The 22949-nt window shown below is 37.5% G+C and overlaps 3 protein-coding genes across 3 annotated transcripts; all 3 read left to right on the top strand.

The window, feature by feature from the left end:
- The first annotated feature begins 1956 nt into the window (after positions 1 to 1956).
- Positions 1957 to 6165, top strand: LOC149021810 (protein MOS2-like). Its single transcript, XM_089149991.1, has 3 exons — positions 1957 to 2335; positions 2437 to 2756; positions 4476 to 6165. The coding sequence occupies exon 3, from the start codon at positions 4506 to 4508 to the stop codon at positions 5823 to 5825; it is 1320 nt and encodes a 439-aa protein (XP_089006117.1). The 5' UTR covers positions 1957 to 2335; positions 2437 to 2756; positions 4476 to 4505; the 3' UTR covers positions 5826 to 6165.
- Positions 6166 to 8157: 1992 nt separating this feature from the next.
- On the top strand, positions 8158 to 10081 carry LOC149021809 (UPF0481 protein At3g47200-like). Its single transcript, XM_089147188.1, has 2 exons — positions 8158 to 8222; positions 8671 to 10081. Exon 2 carries the CDS (start codon positions 8711 to 8713, stop codon positions 9986 to 9988), a length of 1278 nt encoding a protein of 425 aa, XP_089003314.1. The 5' UTR covers positions 8158 to 8222; positions 8671 to 8710; the 3' UTR covers positions 9989 to 10081.
- Positions 10082 to 13338: 3257 nt separating this feature from the next.
- On the top strand, positions 13339 to 22501 carry SCPL29 (serine carboxypeptidase-like 29). Its single transcript, XM_089149990.1, has 10 exons — positions 13339 to 14166; positions 14325 to 14432; positions 14953 to 15048; positions 15136 to 15228; positions 15306 to 15391; positions 15481 to 15744; positions 15915 to 16051; positions 16505 to 16600; positions 19242 to 19350; positions 21941 to 22501. The coding sequence occupies exons 1-10, from the start codon at positions 13920 to 13922 to the stop codon at positions 22100 to 22102; spliced, it is 1398 nt and encodes a 465-aa protein (XP_089006116.1). The 5' UTR covers positions 13339 to 13919; the 3' UTR covers positions 22103 to 22501.
- The last annotated feature ends 448 nt before the right edge of the window (positions 22502 to 22949 follow it).

Here is a 22949-nt window from a genome sequence, read left to right as displayed (position 1 = left end):
GATTTCATGGAAAAACTTTTTCCCACACTTTTTTTTCCCACCCCACCTTTATTCCGGCAAATAAACGGTGCCTTAAGGAAAAATAGAGGAAAATAAGTGAGGTTCACCACCACAAAAAAGAGAGCAAATTCCTCTGACACCCAAAAATAGAAGCCTTAATACACTAACACCTCCATTTTATGTTTAATAAGCACTTAACACCCTAAAGTTGGGTTTATTTTGGACATATGATCTAATATGTTAATAATTTCTATTAAATTAAAGTTATATTTTATTTGATTCCTAAATTACCCAGAGACAATATAGTATCATCTTACTTCCCCCTCCTGAATTAAAATTTCAAAAACAAAAGAAACCCTAGATTTTTTGGAATAAAAGAAACCTTACGTTTGGTTGTTTAGCCCCATCTTTGTACCCAAAAAAAAAAAAACCTATACATCTTCTTCTTCTTTTTCACAATTCATCTTTGGAAAAAAGAGTAACACGAAATAGAGAAGACACTTGTTTGTCCTTCTCTTTCAATCTTCAGCCCTTGTTATTCGAGTTCTTTGTTAGTTCAATACCTGCAAAACACTAGATTTGAGGTTTGTTATTCATTGAGCATTGTTTAGGCCTCCAAGAGAGCTTTGAGAAGATGAACAAGCAACTGAAAGGTTATCGTGTCATTGAATTTGAAAATACTCTGACACTTCACACGAAAGCACCTGCAATGTACATTTGAAGACTTCCTAATTTAGTCTATAGCATTTAGGGATGCAAAGAAGAGGAGTGCTAGCAATTCAGGGGCTATCTCCATGAAGAGAATTTATGAATAATAAGTAGTATGAAGATCTGATTAATAAGTACAAAGAAATTCAGAGATTTTGTAATATTCTCCATTACATCAATGTTATTTTTCCATTCAAAAAAAGAAAGGTATAATTTATATCATTACAAAAATGTGGGTATAATAGTCTTTACACCTTAAATACTAACCATTCTATGAGAATTGGAGTTGTGTGCTTATTAAACATAAAATGGGGTGTCAGTGCATTGAAGCCCTTGTTTTGGGGTGTTAGCTCAATTTGCTCCAAAAATAAAAATAAAAATGGGTGAAAGAGCCAATCTGTCTTGACGCCTATTCATTTGCTGCTTTGAACCATTCGTTCTTTCATTTCATTTTATTCCTTGGTTTGGTCCACTTTCAACAAGCGCCAATTTGTTTTTTGAACCAGCGTTTATAATGTATTGTCTCTGCTTCATTCATTTGGGGCTATTGAGTTGTAATTTGGGGGTTAGTACTCGCGATTCATGAGCTTAGAGGGTTCTCTTCTCTTCCTCTGTTTTCTCTATTGATTGTGTTTCAATGGTTTTCCATGGCTGTCTAGGATAGTTCTTCATGGTTTTGAGGTCTTTTCTATGAGATCTAGACTTGATCACTGCATGGACAAATATCTTGTAATGTTAAAAGTTTTTTTTTCATAATTGATTGTGCTTCATCTGAGTTCTGGAGATGTAGGTTCATTTCATATCGAATTTCATTAACAAATCTTTTATCTCTTTTCTCTCTTTTCTCATGTATATTTTCACTCAATCTTGCATTGGAATGCTTGCTAAAATTGAACTTTATGAACCAATTGCCACTTGTTTACCAAACAATCAAGTTTCTTCTTGAAATTAAAAATTTTCCCCTAAGGAGTTAAGGGGTATTTGTGTAATTTTTCTTTTTGTTAGGGGGGGTTGTCTGAGGAGATCAAAGTCCCCTTTGTCGATCTAGAGTAACCTCAAGGTCCTCAACGTCTCGTCCCATATTGTTATACCACCATTGCGAGGACGCAAGGTTTAGCCCCTGGTCCACTCGGGTTCTTTCAGTCGAAGATCATGAACCCGGTTGAACCACCGAGTCCAAATCGAGTCAGAAATTGTATGACATATACAAAATAAAAAATGAAAATCGTAAAATGACCAGAAGGAAAATCGCAAAACACAAAACAGTCGCCCTGTTCTTCTCTTCTGCGGGATTTCTTCTCCTCGCCCTTCGCTCTGATCTTCTTCACTTCTAAACATCATCTCCGCCGCCGCCGCCGCCGCCGCCTCCTTGATCTTCTTCTCTTCAAGACATCTTTTCCTACCCACCGCCCTAATCTTCTTCTCTTCGAGACTTTCTTTCCAAGCTACTTCCCCTGGCAGCAGTGATTACAACGGTGGGATCGTAAGAACAATCTGAAGCACCTTTCTGGTGACCAGCTTGATTGCGTAAGACTCAATAAGCTGGGGAGGACAGATACAAGGTAAAGACTGAGGATTATGGGTACTAAGTAAGTGCAGCACAAAGCTCGTGAAATTAATGAAATCGGTATGTTGGCTTTGTCTTTGATCTGTACTTGGGAAAAATAATGTCTTTCTGAGTTTTTTTTCGTGTGCTAACTGTTGCTTCTTGGGATCTTTTCTTGCCAGTAAACAGTTTCAGTTTGAAAAAAATTAAAAACCCTCGACTTCCCCAATTGCGGACCAAAATTTCTCAGTTCCTGGTTTTGGAACCCTAGTTACTGCCTACTTTCTCTTCGCTATCGGCGATCTTAAGTAATTACAGCGGCAGCAGCACACTATTCCTGGTTGATAACGGCAGAGAAATATTGGGTTCCTCTTCTTCTCTTCGGTCTCCGTTAAGCTAGAGGGAAAGAACCGAGCTGAAGCTATTGACCTTGCCTTCTTCTTCTTATCCGACTGTATTTGGTCAGCTGGACGAGGGATTTTTCTCTACTCTGTCTCCATTTGTAAGTATTTTCTCAAACACATCAATTGTTTATTGTCATTCACCTTAGGTTACGCATATAGAATTGGATATATACTGTACTGATGGAAGTCTGCAGTCGCTTAACTTTAGTCAATTGTAATTATGGTAGAAATTTTGATTTTTTTGTTTGTCCAAACCCTTAGGTTCATGCGAGTGATGAGGAATATTCTTTTGTGCTTGTTGATTTCTCAATAAATGATTTATCCGAAAGGACTGATTTACTTCTGAAACTTTTCGTTTTCTTCTCCTGGATATAAACGGCGCATTCAACAGGGGATCCCCTATTCAATGCCCTGTTTCCTGAATTTTGCATTGGAGATGGGTTGTATTACCATGACTGCACTGAAATGCTTGAGTCACATCATTCATTGGTGAGAAGACAGCTGCGTTCAGAGCATATGAGACACTGTGCGAAATATCCATAGAAAGCTGTCTTCTTCTGTAGACTCATAGTATAGACTACCATATCCACAGTCAAGGATTTGGCTGTTTCCTCACACAACACATTGCACAAGTCAATATAATGATGGCAACACCCATTTAGTTATATTCAAAAATGAAAACATAGAGAAGTACAGGATGTGTGTGTGGAAAAGCAGTTCTATTAGCCTAGAATTACTACTATGCACACTAGTAAGGGTTTTGTCTCTTGTTTGCAGTTTGAGCATGTTTGATATTTATGCACCAACTCGAGTGGGAGTGTTGTAAAATGGGACTAGGGTATCTTTGTGTTTGTATCTATTCTGGATTGTTCTCTTCTTATTTTTACAAATAGAGTTGGCTGTTTATCATAATGACACAAGCTAGTGCTCTCATTTCTCCACAAAACCAAGTTTTATTAAGCTGCTATCTGTATGCACATCATGTAGCTCCTGATGACTTGATTAGATCAAGGTTCAGTATGAAACTCAGTGTGTGAGGGGCTGGTCAAAACTGGTTGCAACTACCAGAACTTGTCAAAACTACTGAAATAAGGTTGGTTGAAATTGGTCAAAATTGGTCATTACTTGGTATTTGTTGGTCAAAAAAAAAGAAGGGATTTTATAGAGTGCAAAGCTAAGATGTTTTCAAAATTTTGACTGAGATGGTTTAGAGGCGCTTTTGTTGGCTGTCACAAAGTAGTTTTAGGCATTACTGGTACTATCAGATTTGAACAATTTGATATTCTTTTCCTTACTGACATGAAATCATATTTTGTGGATTTCATGGGTTTTGAAGAAAGATGATATGTTTTATAGCCTTATAGGTAAAATGTTTTGAAATTTTCATGGTTATTTAACTCATTGTAATTATTTTGATAAAAGCATAGTATAACAGCTGAAGACTTTTATCTCCTATTTGATGAAATTATTGCCTTTATTAGGTAATTTATGTGTTTGTTGCATGGTGAATATGTTCCTGTCATTGTTCCTGCATTTTTACAACCCTGATAAACTCATTAAACACATCATACTATTGCGGTACACATTTTAGGAAATAATAATTATTGCCATGTGGTTCATTAAACACCCACACATATTTGTACCCACATTTTGGCCCCCAAAAAGAATAGGTATTTGTACCCACGTTTTTGTACTTGACCTTACTATGCTTGGGACTAAATCTTCTTATCTGCTTCTGAAAGAAAACTATATATGCAAGATTTTGATTGGGATAAATATGTAGTATGTGAATCTAATTTTCTTGTCTTTCTTTGTAGTTTGTTCTCGAAGGAGAGGTAGTAAGAAAGATGAAACTGTCGTTCTCTCTCGCATCCAAAACATCTTCCAAGTCAATTCAACGTAAGCCTGCTGAGAGTTTCAAAGAGAACTCCAAAGAAGATGGAGAAATCAAGCATGAATATGTGACAGAGTTTGACCCCTCTAAAAGCTTGGAGCATTCAGAAAAGCTTGTAATTCCACCTATGTCTAATGAATGGAGACCCCTTAAGAAAATGAAGAACATTGATCTCCCTGTTCGTTCTTCTGCTGATGACCTTGATGTTGGCTTTGAGCCTGAAGCTCCCTTGACTGCTGGAATACCTGATTCAAACATGTCCTTTGGTTTGAATCTTAGGCAAGATAAGGAAGTCAATACTAGCCAGGATGACAAAGATAAGAAGGACGTGGATGCTCCCACCCGACCTGGACCTAGTGAGGATTCTGCATTGCAGAAATTTAAGGATGACATGAAGAATCTGCCTGATGATCGAGGATTTGATGAGTTTGTCGATGTTCCTGTCGAGAGTTTTGCTGCAGCATTGCTTTCTGGGTATGGATGGCGGGAAGGGATGGGCATTGGACGAAATACAAAGGAGGATGTGAAGGTTGTTGAGTATACAAGGAGAACTGGGATGACGGGTTTAGGCTTCGTGGATACACCAGGAGCAAAGAACCTTCAAGGTGTTTCGAATGGACAAAATGTTACACAGAAAGGGTCTAATGAAAAGATTGAGCGCTTTAAAGATCAAGTTGATGATATGGCTGCCCCACCAAAGCCTAGAGCTCAGGAGTTGAACGGAGACCAGAATCGAGAAGAGAAAAAGGATCATAGGCATGAGAGAGGGGACAAATCCAGAGGCAAGGACCACAGAAGAAAAGATGAAGTGAGAAGAAAAGAAGAAGAAAGAAGAGACAGAGGACTGAGGCACAGCGATGCATCTCATTCTGATAACCGTAAGGAAGAAGAGAGGAGAACAACAATTTCTTGGCTTACACGTCATATTCGAGTTAGAGTTATTAGTAAAGATTTCAGAGGGGGGAAGCTTTACTTGAAGAAGGGTGAGGTTCTGGATGTAGTAGGTCCAACTACTTGTGACATATCCATGGATGAGAACAGGGAGCTAATCCAAGGTGTTGATCAAAAATTTCTTGAGACAGCACTTCCAAGGCGTGGTGGCCCTGTTCTTGTTCTCTGTGGGAAGCACAAGGATGTGTTTGGCAGCCTTGTGGAAAAGAACGTTGAGGAAGAAACTGGTGTAATCCGAGATGCAGATACGCATGCCTTGCTCAATGTGCGCCTTGAACAAATTGCAGAGTATGTTGGTGACCCAAGTTATCTGGGATATTGATCCTCATAGGCTATTGCATTACTGCAATTGAAAGTGAACTAATTACTCTGTCCGTGTAGCCTCTTCGACTAACAGCTTGTTGGGATTCCTCCCTGAACAAAAAAAAAAAGAAAGAAAAATCTTTTCAGGTCCTGTTACATTGAGAAGAATTTGCTAAGCCTTTGGATTGGGTTCACTGTAATTCCTGTATTGCAATTTCATAACTGAATTCTCTTCTGAACCATTGAAGGTATTGGTCTTTGTGATGCTATTGCTTGGGAATTAGAGGGTATTATTGATTGAATGAGTATTTTAGGATTTCATCTCCCATCTATCAGGAGATCCCAGATGTGTCATGTCGTCTTATCCATCCATTTTCCCCCTTTCCTTTTTTCCATCCAAACTTCATTTAGCAAAAGAACAGGACCAACATGAGGCCTAAGAATTACAAAGATTCGAGAGCCCAGGAGTAGAATGTGACCAGTCAATCCTGCCTGCTGAGGTGACTGCTCCTGGGTGAGAAATGAGCTTAAGAAGTCACATTCCCTAGGACTAAGAAGAAAACAGCAACAAACAAAAACAGAGGTGGACAATGTCTTCTACCACACTTTGGACCTCTGTAGATACACAAGACTTCGACAGGAGCATATTAGTCAGCATTTAACAATCACTTTCAACAATCAGCCTATCCAGTCCTTCACTTACTGGAAGTGGTAATGCTTGCCTCATACTTAATTCTTCTCCTTCAAGGGGGGAGCAGAAAGTGTAAGGCAAAGAGGTTGCTGTGACAAGTGCACCACCTGCTCCTGGAATTGAAAGACCCAGTCCACCTTTATCTCCTTTTACTGCTGCGTCCAAATTTGTCTTGAAAGTCCCTCTGGGTGGAGAGCTCCACTTGACCAACCTATTAACCTGGGCAGTAGGGGCAGTGGAGTTAGTTTTAGACACCACAGTAGCCTTTGTGAAGTAGAATGTCTGTAGGAGAAGACACCGAACCAGCAAATCATAAGTTATTTCTAGCCTTCCATAAACCGCAACAGATGAAGGTAGCCAGACTAGAAATCTGGTCCCAAAGGTGCGTCTCCCTGTCACTGTCCTCCATGCTTCAACAAAATCAGAGAGAGAAAGGTTAGATGAGGAAACCAATACAGCTCTAGCAATAGGACAATCCAACAATGTATGTTCAGCAACCTTCCCTTCCTTTCCACACCTAAGACATTGTGAATTCACCTGAATATTTCTCTGCCTAAGGGCAGCAGAAGTGGCCAGCCCACCCGATAAGGCTCTGCATAAGAAATGCTGTAGTTTGAGGGGAGTTTTAAGAGCCTAGATAGCCTTCCATACAGTCTTGGGTATAAGGGACTGTTGGAGAGCAGCCCCTCCTATCTGCTTGGTCACACAGGTAGTGATATGCTGTTTTGACCAAATACATACCATTCCTAGCACGTCCCCAAATCTGAACACCATCTCTGGAATAGAGCCAGCCTAATCTTCAAGATAGCCTTCACATCCTCCTCATGAAACAGCACTCTTTGGAAAGTAAAGATTATAGCATAATCAGATGAGACAGCTGCAGCTGTAAACTTATTTGATTCTTTCTTAGCCCTTGAACTCAAGTTAATTAAAAGACCTTCATAGATGAATTTAACCATCTGTCAAAACATGAGTCTTTCTTTTTAAATCCAATTTCGTGAAAGAGGCTGTCTTTTAGTTCAAATTATTGAACCCACCAAGTGTTTTTGTTTCGAAAAGTGTCAAAAAAGTTAAAAGATTGTAGTAGGGTTTGGCCCAAAAACGTCAAAACTGTTTGCTGAAGCAGAAATTTTTCATAAAAATCTAATTTATGTTTTAGGGACAACCTGGAACAAAATAGCTCTGTTATATGGTTTTAGTTCTCAAAGCAAGAAACACCATTAACTGTTTTTCCACAGTCCACACATTGTCAAACGGGTCCTAAGTTGTAGCAAAGCAACTTTACCATTACGTGAATTCACCCTCTTTTCTACTTAATCTTCCTTAATGTAAATATCCATTTGGGCTCTTAAATGATGGAAATTAATGAATGAAAATGCAAATCTGTGCGACTCTTTAAAAGGTTTGAGTTCAACCCTACAAAATGTGTAAAAAGAATCATCCCTTACTCACAATGCCACCAATTTGCAATTGCCCAAAGTTTTCTGAGATTCCAGGTGCTTTTGAAGAAGCTTTAATCCATACTTGAGCTCCCATTTCACTTCTTACGGCATCCTTTTCCATTGCTTCACACCAACTCTGTTTACCCTTCTCTGAACTTCTCCTCTGCAACTCTTATTCCCATAATAGTTATATATAGGAAGAGGCCATCCAAACAAAAGCCATTTCACCAAGGAAGCTCATCCACGAGAACCAGCAATCCTCAGCCAGCCATAAAGTGCACTTGTAAGCATACTACCATTCATCTTCTCTAAAATTTTCATTTCTTGATGTGTAGTTTCTTGTTTTTTAATCTTCTCTTTACTTGCCCACTTGGTATTTTAGGTAACAAGATATATATTATGTGGTGTTGTGTAATAGATTCAGACTTCATTGTTTTAGTTTTCAACCTACTTTTTTTTCCCCCTGCTTGCTTTCCCATTCCTTATTGTTTTTGTGTGTATATAACAAACACGGAATTTTTTTTATCTTCTCTCTACTTGCCCATTTGGTACTTTAGGTAACAAGATATATATATTATGTGGTGTTGTGTAATAGATTCATACTTTCATTGTTTTAGTTTTTCAACCTACTTTTTTGTTCCCCTGCTTGGTTTCCTATTCCTTATTGTTTGTGTGTGTATAACAAACACAGAATATATTAAGTTGGGTTTTCTTTTCTTTCTCTTATGTAGATTGATCCTGCTTCTCCAAACTTTTGAAGGAAGAACCAAGATGGCTACCAACCCATTAGTGGAAATAATAAAGAGAGATCTGAAACAGGTGCCAACACTGCCATCAAATTGTTCTATATACCGGGTTCCTGAGATGCTGCGCAAAGTAAAGTCAGAAGCTTACACACCTCGCTTGGTCTCCATTGGCCCTTTCCATTATCAAACAGATCACTTGAAGCCCATGGAAGCTCACAAACTCCAGTACCTCAATGATTTCCTTGGCCGAACCTCGCAGGTAACATTGGTTGATTATGTCAATGCAATGACAGAATTGGAAGAAAGAGTTCGAAAATGTTACTCAGATATCATAAACCTCAAAAAAGATGAGTTGGTTAAGATGCTTGTATATGATGGTTGCTTCATTCTTGAGCTTTTCCTTAGAAGATACAAATGGGAACAGTTTCGTGATGATCCCATATTGAGTAAGACATGGATGTCTCGCACCATAATGCGAGATCTCATTTTGCTTGAAAACCAACTTCCATTTTTTGTTCTTCAGAAGCTAAAAGTTGTTCTCAATCGAGGTAACAGTGAAGTTCGTGGCACCACCCTCACTGAACTTGCTGAGCTTTTCTTTCGTGGAATCATGTTACATAAACCAGGAAGCCTAGGAACCATTTGTCTGGAAGGAATTTTGAAGCATCAGAATCAACTAGATATTGAAGAATTGGCAAAGAATGAAGAATTTGAAGATCACTCCATGGCTAAAAAGCATTTGCTTGATCTTGTTAGACGTGTTCACCTGCCATCATCACCAACAACATCAGAAACTCATGGAAAATTTAAACGTATCCGCAGTGCAACCGAACTCCATGAAGCCAATGTCAAGTTTGAGTTGGGCTCACGGACATGTTTGTTTGACATCACTTTCATCCCCTCTGAAAGTTTGAAAATCCCACCTATAAGAGTTGGAGACTGGACAGAATCTCTCCTTCGGAATCTCATAGCCTTTGAGCAGTGTCACACTGATTGTACCAAACATGTTACAGCTTATGCTGCTTTCATGGATGGTCTCATTGCCTCTCCAAAGGATGTAGAGTTGCTTGAGAAGTATGAAATCATTGAAAACTTCATCGGTCGTCCTGAAAAGGTATTTGAATTATTCAACAAACTTGTTGAAGGGGTTACCATACCTTGGAATGATTATTACTTCTCGGGGATTAGTGAAGAAGTGGAGAATTGTTATGAGATGAATGCAAATTCAACACGTTCTAACACCTTATGGGGATTCATTCACTCCTTGCTGAAGCTTTTCTCCTTTATTCATATCAGTCACTGACAAGCATCTGAAGAGTGAGTGGTGTGTAATTCCTGACCTCCAGAAATTGTATAAGTATTTTCTCTACATTATTTATGATACGTAAATGATATGTTGTCTCAATTAAGCAATACAGCAAGTTTATACTGGATTCACAGTAGTTGTTGTCCATTTAAGTATGGTTTGATGTGATTTTTATTTACGAAATTGTTTGGTTTGATTCTTTCCGCCTAAGTTATTTCAGAGTGCAAAAATAAATCATAATTAATAAAAGTTCTGAAATAAGAAGCTACTTCAAGCTAAAATTGAAAATTGTTCCACTGGAGTCATTCATGTTGAAAACAAAAACACCAAACATCTTATCCTATTATCTTAGCACCACTGACACCACCATACTTTCTCCCATTAGCTGATCCCCTCAAGCTATGCTTCAGAGCCAAAACACTATGGAATGAACAGGATTCTGGTTAGGCAACCAAAGTGGTTGGTGGTTTACATTTTTGTGAATATGGGTTGGATGAATGAATTCTCCATGAGTTCATTCCTAAACAAACTGCACTCATAAAAAAACTTCTATAGATGGAAAAGACTTGTTGCTTGACCAACTCATAAGTTGTGACGGTGAATGGAATCCTCATGGTGAAAATATTAACTATTTAGAATAAACACCAAGAAGGCACAAACAGAAATGAAAAAGAGCATGATGACACAGAGGCTTAACATGGTTGTAACATCTACGGGCAAAACTGAAAACGATTCACTGTTATCTGGAAGAAAGTTATAATGGTTATCTCTCAAGACTAGAGGCCACTTTCTGTTGCCAGTGCTTCCCCTACAAAAATGTTGTCAATAAAGGAATGTATGGCTAATTGTGCTAGTCCGATCGTAGATTCGTTTGTTGCAATTCACCAATTTACAAGTCACCCTTTCTTTCCATCTGGAGCAGAACAAAGTACAATCCATGCATAATCTTTTTAAGTTGCCAGCCAGTTTTACATCTGAAGCTTTGATCAACCAGGATATATTCTTCAACTGCCTAGTTCATCCTTTATGGCATTCCTTCAAATTGATTACATTAACCATTGGCATCTTGATAAGTTCTTAGGAATTCTTCCATAATCCTGAACACCCTTCTTAGAGATCTACTTCACTGCTAAGTGGCTCATAAGTAGAAAAGAGGCGATCCAAATTGAACTCTACTCACCAAGTGAGCTAATCTGCAAAAAGTTGCAGTCAAAAGGTGCTTTGTAAGCATTCCCAACTCTTGATGTTCTTTCTTTTCAGGAGTCCCCCCCCCCCCTTTCTCTCTTTCCTCAACAAACTAGTGATCTAATCTCCTAATTAGTTTTTGGCATTAGGTTATCAGTTTCTTGGTTTATGATAATGGTGTGGTTTTTTATGTAACTAATTTGTTTGAGATTGCTGCTTTATCAGGACTACTTTATTGTTTTGGTTTCAAGTTATTTCTTGCTTCCCCTGCTTTCTTTTCTTACTCACCCTGTATTTTGTTGCTTTGTCAGGACTTCTTTATTATTTGGGTTTCAACTTATTCTTGCTTCATCTGGTTTCTTTCTTCCTCTCCCAGTATTTTGTTGCCTAACATTTGATTCCATTCATTCCATTCATGCTTGTTTTTCCTTATCAAATCTTGCAAGTGTTTGAATTATTTTACTCAAATCCAATCAAACGTGGAAGCAATCTACCATTAAAAAGGACAAGAAGCACCTATTTTGTGGACAGCCTAATCAGAACCCAAGGTCACCCCATTGATATATCAAGTTTCAGCTCCAACAACTTAGTAAACCTGGATCATGTTCAAGTTAAACCCAGATCATGTTCAAGTTAAACCCTATAACACATTGAGTCAAATCCTTTAATCTATCTCATACTAAGCTGGCCTAATCTATCCCCTATACATCATATGAATAGTCCCTCTTGGATGAAAAACTAAAAATAACCCTGCAGTCCCACTTTTAGTTGCACCCACATAAAGACAATCAAGATATGAGAAAGAGACGAAATTACGAGAAAAAGAAAAGGTTTTGGACCCACATAAATGGTTGATGTTATTTCTGGCCTGGAATTCTTTCACTAATCACCACAACTTCTAATAAGGTGGTCCATTATCTTATCACCATAGCATGGGACTTCCTGACTTACAACAGAAGGGATGATGAATTCCTTGATTTTCTTTGCCAAGAATTGAAGAAATTTTTATGATCCAAGAGATTTCAACTATCATGTGGATAGAGATCTAAGCCTGCAAGTGTGTGGACTATTTATCATGGAAGATCCGAATTCATCCTCATGTGTATCCATAGGGATAGAAAATCATAATCCCATAAAATATCAAAGATTTCAAAATTATCCTAAATATTGGAATTTTAACTTTCTCCAAGGTTAGAAGACTACTAGGTAGAATCTTTTTTCCTTATAAAGTCTAATGTCTGATGAGCTTTGTGTGGCTGACACCTAATTTTTGTTCAGTTCTGGTTTCTTACCCCATTGTAATTTTTTTATTTTATATTCAAATTAGGTCTTACCATCTATGTATACATTTTAATTATAAATAATATGAACTCCATCTATAGGTAGGCTTGAATATAAAGCATGGTCCATTAAAAAAAAAGGAAACTTTAGTATCTCTTTTTAAGAAAACTTGACATGATGAATATTTAATTGCTTAGATTCATAAAGAAGAATATTCATCAAAGTGTCTAAAATTTGCTTCTGACTTGAATATGCTTTATGTCTCACTTAGAATTAGCTTTTTTCCCATAACAATGAAAAAACATTAAATAAGTCGTTCTTCCCTTTATCTTATATTTTATTGTCAATCTTTATCAATCCAGGCAAGAAGCCTATATTCTCTTTATACTTTTCTATCACACATTAAAAGGGAAGAAACCTGAATCACTTCCCTGTCAGAGATTTGGAAAAAGATATATGTTCTGCCAATATTTCACTATACAATAGGGTGTAGCCTACCTCTGATTGATTTTTATCAGTGTTTAGAGGTGGACATTATCCTTATTGTATAGTAAAATAATATTAGGAAAATACATATGTTTATCTTTATCTTGACAAGGAGATGATCTAAACTTGGAGGTAAATCCTTGTTAGAATTCAAAGATGGGCCCTTTTTTAATGGGAGAGACAATAGTGGATCCGAGTCTTTTTCCCTGGTTTCAGGCTATTAGAATATTTAAGGAGACTTACAATTAATCGATCTACAAAATAAATCAAAGACGAATTCTCAGAAAAAAATTCAGAGATAAAGATTGTCAGACATGATTGATCTATTTCGGTACTATATCAGTTATGCAATGACCGATATCTAATTGGGTAATATTCATCCTCACAACTATTAAGGGTTTAATAGCCTGCAAGGCTGGACTGGTTCTCCAAAAAAATTCGATCGCTTGGTTGTTAGCCTTCTCATCAGTTCAGATTGTCAGAAAAACTGTTAGGTAGAAAGTCATTGTAAAATCATCTCAAATTCGTCAGTTGCTCCCAGGTGTCGTGAGCTTTGAGTGCCCCATACACAATGCCTGAGTGCTGATCCATGCCTATAAGCATCTATCCTTTTCTGGGTTATTGGGTTCTTTCAGCTTCTTTCTTCTTTTTCTTTTCTCATTTTCTCATTTTTCAGGGTCTTATTCATGATTTGAGTCCTTGTTAAACCCTAGTAGGTTCCTTTGATGTGTTTGTAGTTAGAACTTGGAAAGCGACCGTCCTTTTTCTTGTATAGTTGATTAGTTGTATACTTGTATGTGCGTGTGAAAGAGAGAATAAGTAATAAACAATTGTTGTTTTTGCCAAGGCGACACAAATGATTTGACCATGAGCGTCATTACTTGAGCTCACGTTGATCTCGCTCTCTCTATAAATCATTTAATCCTATATCCAGAAGAAGACCAGCATCTTTTGAGAACCTCTCTGCTTTAGACAGATGGAGAGTGGTAAATGGGTTTTCCTTCTTCACCTCTTCTTCTTCTTTGTTCAGTTCCAAAGGGGCAGCTCTACAACCCAACAAGAGCTAGATAAGATTGTTGAGCTTCCAGGGCAGAACTTCAATGTTAACTTTTCTCAATTTTCTGGGTATGTCACATCCAGTCCTGGAAGGAATCTGTTCTACTGGCTCGTTGAAGCTGTTAAAGAACCTTCCACAAAACCTCTGGTTCTCTGGCTCAATGGAGGTCTCTCTCATAAAACCTCGTCTTTGATCATTTATATTGATTTAGTGTTTGACTTTTATCATTTTATTCTTCTCCTTCAACCAAATTTGTTTTCTCCTCCATTTTTCCTGTTCAGCTTTGGGTGTTATTTGTTTCTGACCCAAAAGTTGTTTCTTTAGGACCTGGATGTTCTTCAATTGCTTACGGTGAAGCAGAGGAAATTGGTCCATTTCATATTAAGCCAGATGGGAAGACCCTTTATCTGAACCCTTATTCTTGGAACCAAGGTATGAACTCCTTTGACTTTTTGAATTTTGATCGACATTAAATGCACAAAGCTGAAAACTACTTATGCTTTTAATTGATGGATCACAGAATTAAGAGAAGGGCATCAAGTCAAACCCTTCGTTCAAACCAAGGGACGAATCAAAAATTTGTCCCCCAGCAGACAGTTTATATGGAGGATTTTCTTCCTTCCTGCTATATGAGTATGACCATTACTTCTATAACGAAACCATCCTGGTCGCTCGATTCAGGAATACTGCAACTTGTAGTTATTCATACGTAAATCCTTTCTCTGTAGATCCAAGGATAATTCAAATACTTAATCATTTTTCAAACCATTCGAGGTCCTCAATCTTTCTGAAACTTGGACTTACACTGACTAAACTCCAGAACTAGTATATGTCCTTGAATCAGTATTCATGCCTGGAATAGATTATTTACAGAACTTGTCACTGGCAAATCGCATCATTCATCTTAGTCCTGCTGAAGCAACTGTGTTTAGTTATTTGTATCATTTTGCAGTGGCAAACATCATCTTTCTCGACTCCCCAGTTGGTGTTGGCTTTTCCTACTCAGAGAATCCTGGGGATATTCTGACCAATGGAGATAATCGGACTGGTATAACTTTGGAGTTTTGATGTCTTGCTTTCTTCCAAGTGCATCTGGCAATCCGTTTATTAAATTTACTTCATTCTACTGTTGCAGCTGAGGACTCATTAGCCTTTCTACTTAAGTGGTTTGAGCAGTTTCCACAATATATTGGAAGGGACTTCTATATCACTGGAGAGAGCTATGGAGGTAGTCAATAGCTTCTTAATCTACTAATGTATTATCCATTATTTCAGACTAATTCCCAACTCTGAATTTTCTTGTAGGACATTATGTTCCTCAGCTTGCCCAAGCCATCGTAAGGCATCAGCTTGCAACTGGGGTAAAAACAATTAATCTTAAAGGATATATGGTAGGGAAATTCTTCTTGGAGACTTCTTTTCTCTGGCCATTGTGCATTATTGGCACTGACAAAACAATTACATGGTATGTGTAATGCAGGTAGGAAATGCTCTGACCAATGATTTCACAGATCACATGGGGGTTTTCCAGTTTATGTGGTCTGCCGGAATGATTTCTGACCAAACCTACAAGCTTCTGAACCTCTATTGTGACTTCGAATCGTTTATCCACACCTCAAACCAGTGTAATAAGATTTTGGATATTGCAAGTGAAGAACTTGGAAACATTGATCCATATAGCGTCTACACTCCTGCTTGCACTGGCAATTTTACCTCATCCTCTAGGCTGCTGAAGCGATTATTTGTAAGTAACAGCACTGTTTCCAGTGTCTCGAATATCTATTTCATGTTCTGGCAAATGGGCATGAATTGAAAGATTTCTCTTCTCTATTAATAGATAGAACTAGGACTTCAGATGGAGTGTTTGAATTATTTGCATCAGGTCATTTATGTTTGATGGTTTTAATTTGATAGAAAAATGTTGGACGCCTTGGTGAAAAGTATGATCCATGCACTGAGGCACATTCAACTGTATATTTCAATTTACCTGAGGTCCAGAAGGCACTTCATGTTAAGCCAGAAGCTGCACCGTCTAAATGGGAGACTTGCAGGTATTGTAATGCTTAAATTGAAACTTGAAAAAAATCTTTAATGGATGAAGAAAGCTGTACAAAGTGTTTACTTTCTCAGCTTTGACGTTTACAGTCCATTGTCTATTTGCAACTTGTATGTGATGCTAGTATACATCCCATCAATGACATTTTGTGTAGTTGAGCTGAAAGACAGACGTTCAATAATTGATTGATCCATGATCCAAATAATTAGATCGAATCATGCTATTAAGAATTGAAGACCTTCCAGGTTTAACAAAAATTTAGAATTACCTACATTTAATAGTATTTGACTCTGTTCAGTGTTTGTTGATCGTGCAAGGAGTCCGATGGGTTTAACATCTGCAAATATCTTGAAGAACTTTGCTTGATTTTACTATTGACAAACTTAACTGTAGTGGCAGAAAGAAATTCGTCTGGTTATATTTTGCAACTTGTCTTTCTCTTTTGCAGTGATGTGATTAACAGTAACTGGCAGGACACTCCTCTGTCAGTGTTGGACATTTATCGCGAACTTATGCCTTTGGGGCTTCGTATTTGGATATTCAGGTGCCTCTTTTACTTTCATTGGATATTTTCTTCACTAGTTTACTGTATTGTAAGCCTAGTAAATGTTATAGTGCCAATTCTGTTCATCCATGTTATGTCAACCATTTCTATTCACCCCACATATTGAAATGTGTCTAGGCAAGTAGTAGAAAACCTGAAACCCAAAACCCAGCGACATGATGTTTGTGATCCAAGGTATAATGTGATGTATCAGAACCAGCAAAGCCATAAAGCATGGGTCAAAGTTCGAGCATAAATTTTAGGATTAATCTTCTTTTTTCTTGGGGATATCAAAGAGAAAAAATCTGAAAATTAATTGCATAGAACCTAATGATGTATATATTAATTGGTGCTTCAAAAGGTCAAAAACCCAATAACTTGGGCCTTGTATCATATACATTTAGTTGTGATAAGGCTATAAACTCATCCTAGTCTTATGACTCTTATCCAAATCTATGCCATGTGATGAATATCTGCTCCCTGAACCTGTGTGTTGATTTGTTGAGCAATAATGCACTTGGATTATTCTTCCCCTATTTTCTAAGTAGATGTTTATATCTTGGAGCAATTATATATCTTCAATCTTCTTGTGCTATCAAGTTCCTATATGCTCCATGATTATATCTTAAAATTTATCGAGAAACTTTTGTCCCTTCATGTGGCAGTGGCACAACTGTTAGAAAATCTGTACCTTCGGTCATAGCTAGTGGATATCTATAAAGTCTTCTCTTCCCTTCAAAATGATTTTTAATATGTAACATTTCCAATTTCTGGAAGTGATCTACCATCATTTGGTTGTCCCTAATTTTTTGCTACAACATGCTTCTCAAAATCTACAAGCAGCGATCTTTATCTACTCCCCATAAAAGAAGACCTGGGAAGTTGTTACAATCTCTCATTTTGTCCAGTAGCTTGGGGAGAATCCATCACTAAAGAAAACCACTGATCAAAATGCTAAAACCATTGTCAAAATTCATCAGTGTGTCAATACTTGAGAGTAAAATAAAACCTTCGGAGTTGCTAAATATCCTCATGTGCTCCAGTCCCTATTGGGTGTTTCTCTCATCTTCATCATTAAAAGAAACCACCATCAAAACCTTACCTGTTATCATCCTGTCAAACCTAATCTCTGTCTTGATAATTGAGTAGTTATAGTTGCAAAAGCCTCATTAGCTGCCACGAAGATAAATAGAGCTTTCTGTTGAAAAGTTAGAGAGTGGAAGATAAGGGTTTGGGTAACCATTGCTTAGATATCTGTCTCAAACGCGTGGATGGAAACAAAAAGGACAAGATGGACCCAGATGGAACAAGGTGGAGCTAACCTGCTCTGCTTCCATTTTAATATCCATCTCAAAACACCAATCTTACGAGTGGAGAGTGCTCACAGTTATTTTAGAAAGTGGATTTCTTACTCACAACTGAAGTGGGATTAACACAATGAAGCTCACTTGAGAAATTGGGCATGGTTTAGAATTCTATTAAAGTGAACTCTCGATTCAACTGGATGCTTGTTAAATGGTCATTATAGTTGTTTTGACAGAATGGATAGATAGACAGACCATGAAAACCATCAACTTACAGAAAGCCTAATTAGAAAACAATTACCGAATCATGGGTAGAATAGTTTAAAGAAAATCTTTAGTTAATACCAGAGGTTGTTTCGACAATGTTTGTGACTAGCAACCTCTTATTGGGTAAACAGAATTACTACTGGCTTGTTAATGTGTTTGTTATCTGCTGAGACATGATAATCACCTTTCTTGTTCCTTTTACTACTTGTGTAAGAGACTTCAAACCGGAAGGATCTCTGAAGTCTGGACTGTTACAGATATCAGCCAAAATGTCTGATCCACATTTGATATTACAAACTAGGATCGTAGTAAGAATTTGAATGAGTTAGTCTTCTACATTTTCATATGCTATGGTGTTATATGTAGAGCATAAGATTCCTTGCCGTATGATCGCGGCCACATACAAGCCCCTTTAACATTCCCTCAAATTTGTGTAATTTGTTCGTTAGTTAGAAAAGATTCAGGATAAGAAACTGGAAAATCTTTTTTGATAGGGAAGGACACTCGAAATTTTAAAACATCTGCCTCTGCTTGGCTGTTGATGGACAACTTATTCTTGAAGGAGATTTCGGTTGAAGATAATGAATTGTCTTAGTGGACTATCTCTAACATGAAATCTTAGGATAACATGGTCACATCTTCGATCTACTCGATTTTCTTGCTTCTAATTCTTCCCTTGACTATCTAGTTAGTTACTTAATATCTCCTTCGGAATTCCTAAAAGAAATGGATATGGAAAAAAGATTATGAATTCTTCTTTAATGTAATCATTATCTCTCTTCTAATGTCTTCATATCATTTTCTTTATTCTTTGAAATGATCCATATTTCTCTTCTAGTATCTTGTCAGAGTTACAAAATTCAAGTGCAACTCTATTCCAAAATAACAAAAATTATCTCATTAATTTCCATCGCCAATTTTAAACCAATCCCCAACAATCCATAAAGATGAATCAAAAGCTTTTTTCTTTTGCATATGTTGGACCTTCTCCTTTCTTGTGTACTTATTTCCAAGATTGCTGATTCTAGAAGTGATTATTTACTGTTCCTCAATTTTCTTTGTTATTGCAGCGGAGATACAGATGCTGTTATTCCAGTTACATCCACCCGCCTCACCATAGATACTCTTAAGCTGCCGACTGTGGGTCCTTGGCGTGCTTGGTATGGTGATGATGGACAGGTATAGTTCCATTTAGAACAATGACTTTTCTGTATATGAGTATTTCATTGATTTACTTTTGCGACATTTGTGGTTCACTGTGTACACAAAATAATGATTTTTCTTTTGCTTGGGGGGGAATTTATGCTGCTTACATTAACTTAAAAAAAAAATTGGCAACAAAAAATTGTAACAATGACATATTAGGTATTTTCTTATGAAATGAACTCATTTGAGCTGTATTCCATTTAAATGGGGTTTGATCATTCTCTTAAATGGTCAAAAAGTCAGATTTTAAGGATTTCCTGTTAGAGTTTTGACTATGGTTCTTTGCTGCTAAACTAACATACCACTTCTGTGAGGTTAGTGTATTGAACCAATCTTTTTAAAACTGGGACTGTATGTTAACCATCATGGCGTGTCAATAGTGGAATTATCTGAACAATCTGATCAAAGCTGCAGATGCTATTTTGTATATAGAGAATTACGATGTAACACAGAAACATTGTGCCCTTAAGTTGATATCTTAAGATCTAAGAGATATACTGGCATTGCCGACAGGAACAGATCTTTTGGGGAAGATGGTATATTGGCTAATCAGCATTTCTCAAATGACCTCTGGCTTAAAATTAAACTGATTGTGTTTGTGGTTTGAGATCTCGGTATTTTGAGATAGCGAATCGAGATCTCATGCGAGATCTCCTTTGTAGTAAATCTCGACCAAGATCTCGGTCCACTCAGCCATTTTAAATGCCATCTCTCGGGCAAGACAAGTCAAGATCTCAACCTATATCACTCTCTCTTACCACCCAACTCCCTGAGGCCTTCCAAACCTCCATTTTTGCCTGGTTTTTTTGTCGAATTGATGCCAGATCTTAACCCGCTATAAGGTTTAGCACATCAACATCAAGAGTTGAAGCATGAGCAATACCCAACACTTCTATTATGAACTTATGATTTATATTGAACTTATGATGGATGTATTATCGTACTCTCAAGAGTCTCAGTATCATACTCATATGGATGGAATTCTATTGCTATTTTAAGTTATTTGATGTATCTTATCACTTGCTTTTCATTTATATGTCCTAATAGTTTTATATTTCATGTTTTGTAACCTTACATGTTCATCCCTGTAGTATTTTGGTTTCAAACTTAGGGTCGAGTTAGAACTCGTACTTAGGGTTGTCTTCTCACAAATCTAAAGCCGCCAATGTGTTTAAAAATCCTAAAATAGGCTAAATACCAACTTTGAGTCTAACCTGACCATTGAACCCCCCCCCCCCAAAATGGGCCCTTGAGTTCACTTGAGTTGGCCAGGAAAAGATACTAGATCTCGAGCGAGATCTCTCTTTTTTGAGGGGGTGAGATGGATGTCAAGAGTGAGATCTTGAACCATCATTGTGTTAGCCTAGTGGTCAACAGTCTGAAAAGACCTACAATCAATTCAATTATTGATGAAAACATTCTAGTACTCTATAAACTGTCTCCAGCACCAAAACATATTTCAGATTTAATCAGAAACAGTGACGGTCACCAAGGTTTTTACTTTGGTCTCCTGTTCGGAGATTCATAGTTGAGTTATTGGAAGAAACAGTCTCATCCTCAGGTTCTGCTATTCCTTATGCTTGTTTTCATAAGAAACTAAATAGGGCAGAGAACATGACTTGGATATATGAGTAGGAGCTTAAAGTATCTAGAGAAACTGTCTCAAACCCTTGAACCTGCCTTCAACAGCAAAAGAAAATTCAGATTCACTCAGAACAGGATGGGCACGGTTTTTACTTTGGTCTCTTATTCAGAGGTTCACAGTTGAGTTATTTGAAGAAACAATCTCATCCTCAGATTGTGGTATTCCTTATGCTTGTTTCCATGAGAAACTAAATAGTGCAGAGTACATGGCATGGATATAATAAAGTCAGCTTAATATATCTGGAGAAACTTACAAGCAAATTTCCAATCTAATCAGAAACAGGATGGACATCCATGATCTTGAGTTTTGCCACCTATTCTGATATTCATAGTGAATTGTTGGAATCAGTCTCGTCCTCAGGTTGTGGCACTGCCTCTGCTTGTTTTCATGAGAAACTAAACAGTGCAGCCTGCAGACATGGATATATTAGTAGCTTAAAATATCTAGAGCCCCGGGAAAGACAACTGGGATTTACCTCAACAATACAATGCTGGTTATAATGTAATTTCCTTAGAGTTTTGGTCTTACTTCGAACACAACCCTGCCATGACGGGATCCAATTGCACGATCAGCTTTCTTTGATGAACATGAAGACTAATGGTGATTCCAAAAGGCAAATCAACATGAGGTTTACTCACTTTATTGTCTAATTGAAGTTATTGCTGACTTATTCAAACATTTTGTCCATGTTGGAACAGTTTTGATGAATGATAGCGAAATTGAGGCTCACTTCTAAAGTTCTTATGAATGCTCTATAGGTGTCTTGACAGATAGATACATGTTGTTGAACTTTGATTTGTTGCAGAGTAGCTCATACAGTCATACCTTCATCCTTTTCTTGAAAGCGAGATGCACTAGGATCTAGAATGGAAAATCTATCAACTGCTGCAAACTCATAATTATATTTTTGCATTGCAGGTTGGAGGATGGACCCAGCAGTACGAGGGTCTCACGTTTGTATCAGTGAGAGGAGCAGGTCATGAGGTCCCTCTGCATAGACCCAATCTAGCTCTTACTCTTATCAAGTCTTTCTTGGCGGGAAGTCAAATGCCAACCCTATCTGGGCATGCTGATTTATGAATTGTGCTGCAAAATCCTTAATGATACTGCATCATGCTTATAATTCCAATCAACATTAATTTTTTTCTTCAATCATATGGCATGTGATTGGTGTTCCATCATGTTCTAAAGCACACTTCTAACTGTTTTTGAATAAATAGTAGTTGAATTGGGAGTTTCCTGGCAATCTTTGATGGCCAAACAAACTCTGAGGAGAAGAAAGTGGTACTCTATTTTGCCAGGGATTGCTTTTGAACTGGTTTGGTTGCCACCTCTCGTCGCAGTGCTCTGGCTGTCTTTTGATACTGCTGACATTAATCTGTCAACACACTCGGAAGATGCATTGCAAGGCATTTATGCGACTTAGCTATAAATAAAAAGTAGATCCCTTTGTGTGTGAATGGGATAGTTGAACTCTACAAGGGTGAACCCATAGGATTCTACTCAGTGATCCTTATAAGTTGAACCAGAATGTCTAGAAACACCCCATTTTTGGAACTTCCTCGTGATTCTCTCCTGCCAATGCAATTCAAGTTGCACTGATCTATATATGAACTGCATATATTTCTCATGGACTGGAAATTGAGAATTTTGGTGTTGCTTCCCTTTCGATTATAAGCTATAACAAGCATTATACATCTCAATCTGACTTAAGATCAGAAAATATAGCAGTCAGCTGTCAAAAGTCCAAGATTTTGACTTCTACACAACACTTCCATTTAAGTACTTTCTGTTTTGGTAACAAGTGATTTTATATATTCATGATGGAGGTATTACCTAATAAAAGGTGGGGCTTTACCCTTAGTCCTGAGAGGCTTAAAACTCTGACCTCCTTCTTGGATTGTACCGAACCACCCTTTTAAGTGCC

Source organism: Hakea prostrata, chromosome 3 (genome assembly GCF_041222555.1).
Source record: "Hakea prostrata isolate BN-2017 chromosome 3, UWA_Hpros_2, whole genome shotgun sequence".
NCBI classification, from domain to species: Eukaryota; Viridiplantae; Streptophyta; class Magnoliopsida; order Proteales; family Proteaceae; genus Hakea; species Hakea prostrata.
The sequence above is the reverse complement of the archived record's forward strand: the minus strand, read 5'-3'. Positions and strand labels throughout refer to the sequence as shown.

Excerpts from the sequence above, each read along its gene's own strand:
- LOC149021810 (XM_089149991.1), top strand. The coding sequence starts at position 4,506 with ATGAAACTGTCGTTCTCTCTCGCATCCAAAACATCTTCCAAGTCAATT.
- LOC149021809 (XM_089147188.1), top strand. The coding sequence starts at position 8,711 with ATGGCTACCAACCCATTAGTGGAAATAATAAAGAGAGATCTGAAACAG.
- SCPL29 (XM_089149990.1), top strand. The coding sequence starts at position 13,920 with ATGGAGAGTGGTAAATGGGTTTTCCTTCTTCACCTCTTCTTCTTCTTT. Across the intron at positions 16,052-16,504 it reads TCTAAATGGGAGACTTGCAG|TGATGTGATTAACAGTAACT; the intron begins GTATTGTAATGC and ends TCTCTTTTGCAG. Across the intron at positions 16,601-19,241 it reads CTTCGTATTTGGATATTCAG|CGGAGATACAGATGCTGTTA; the intron begins GTGCCTCTTTTA and ends TTGTTATTGCAG.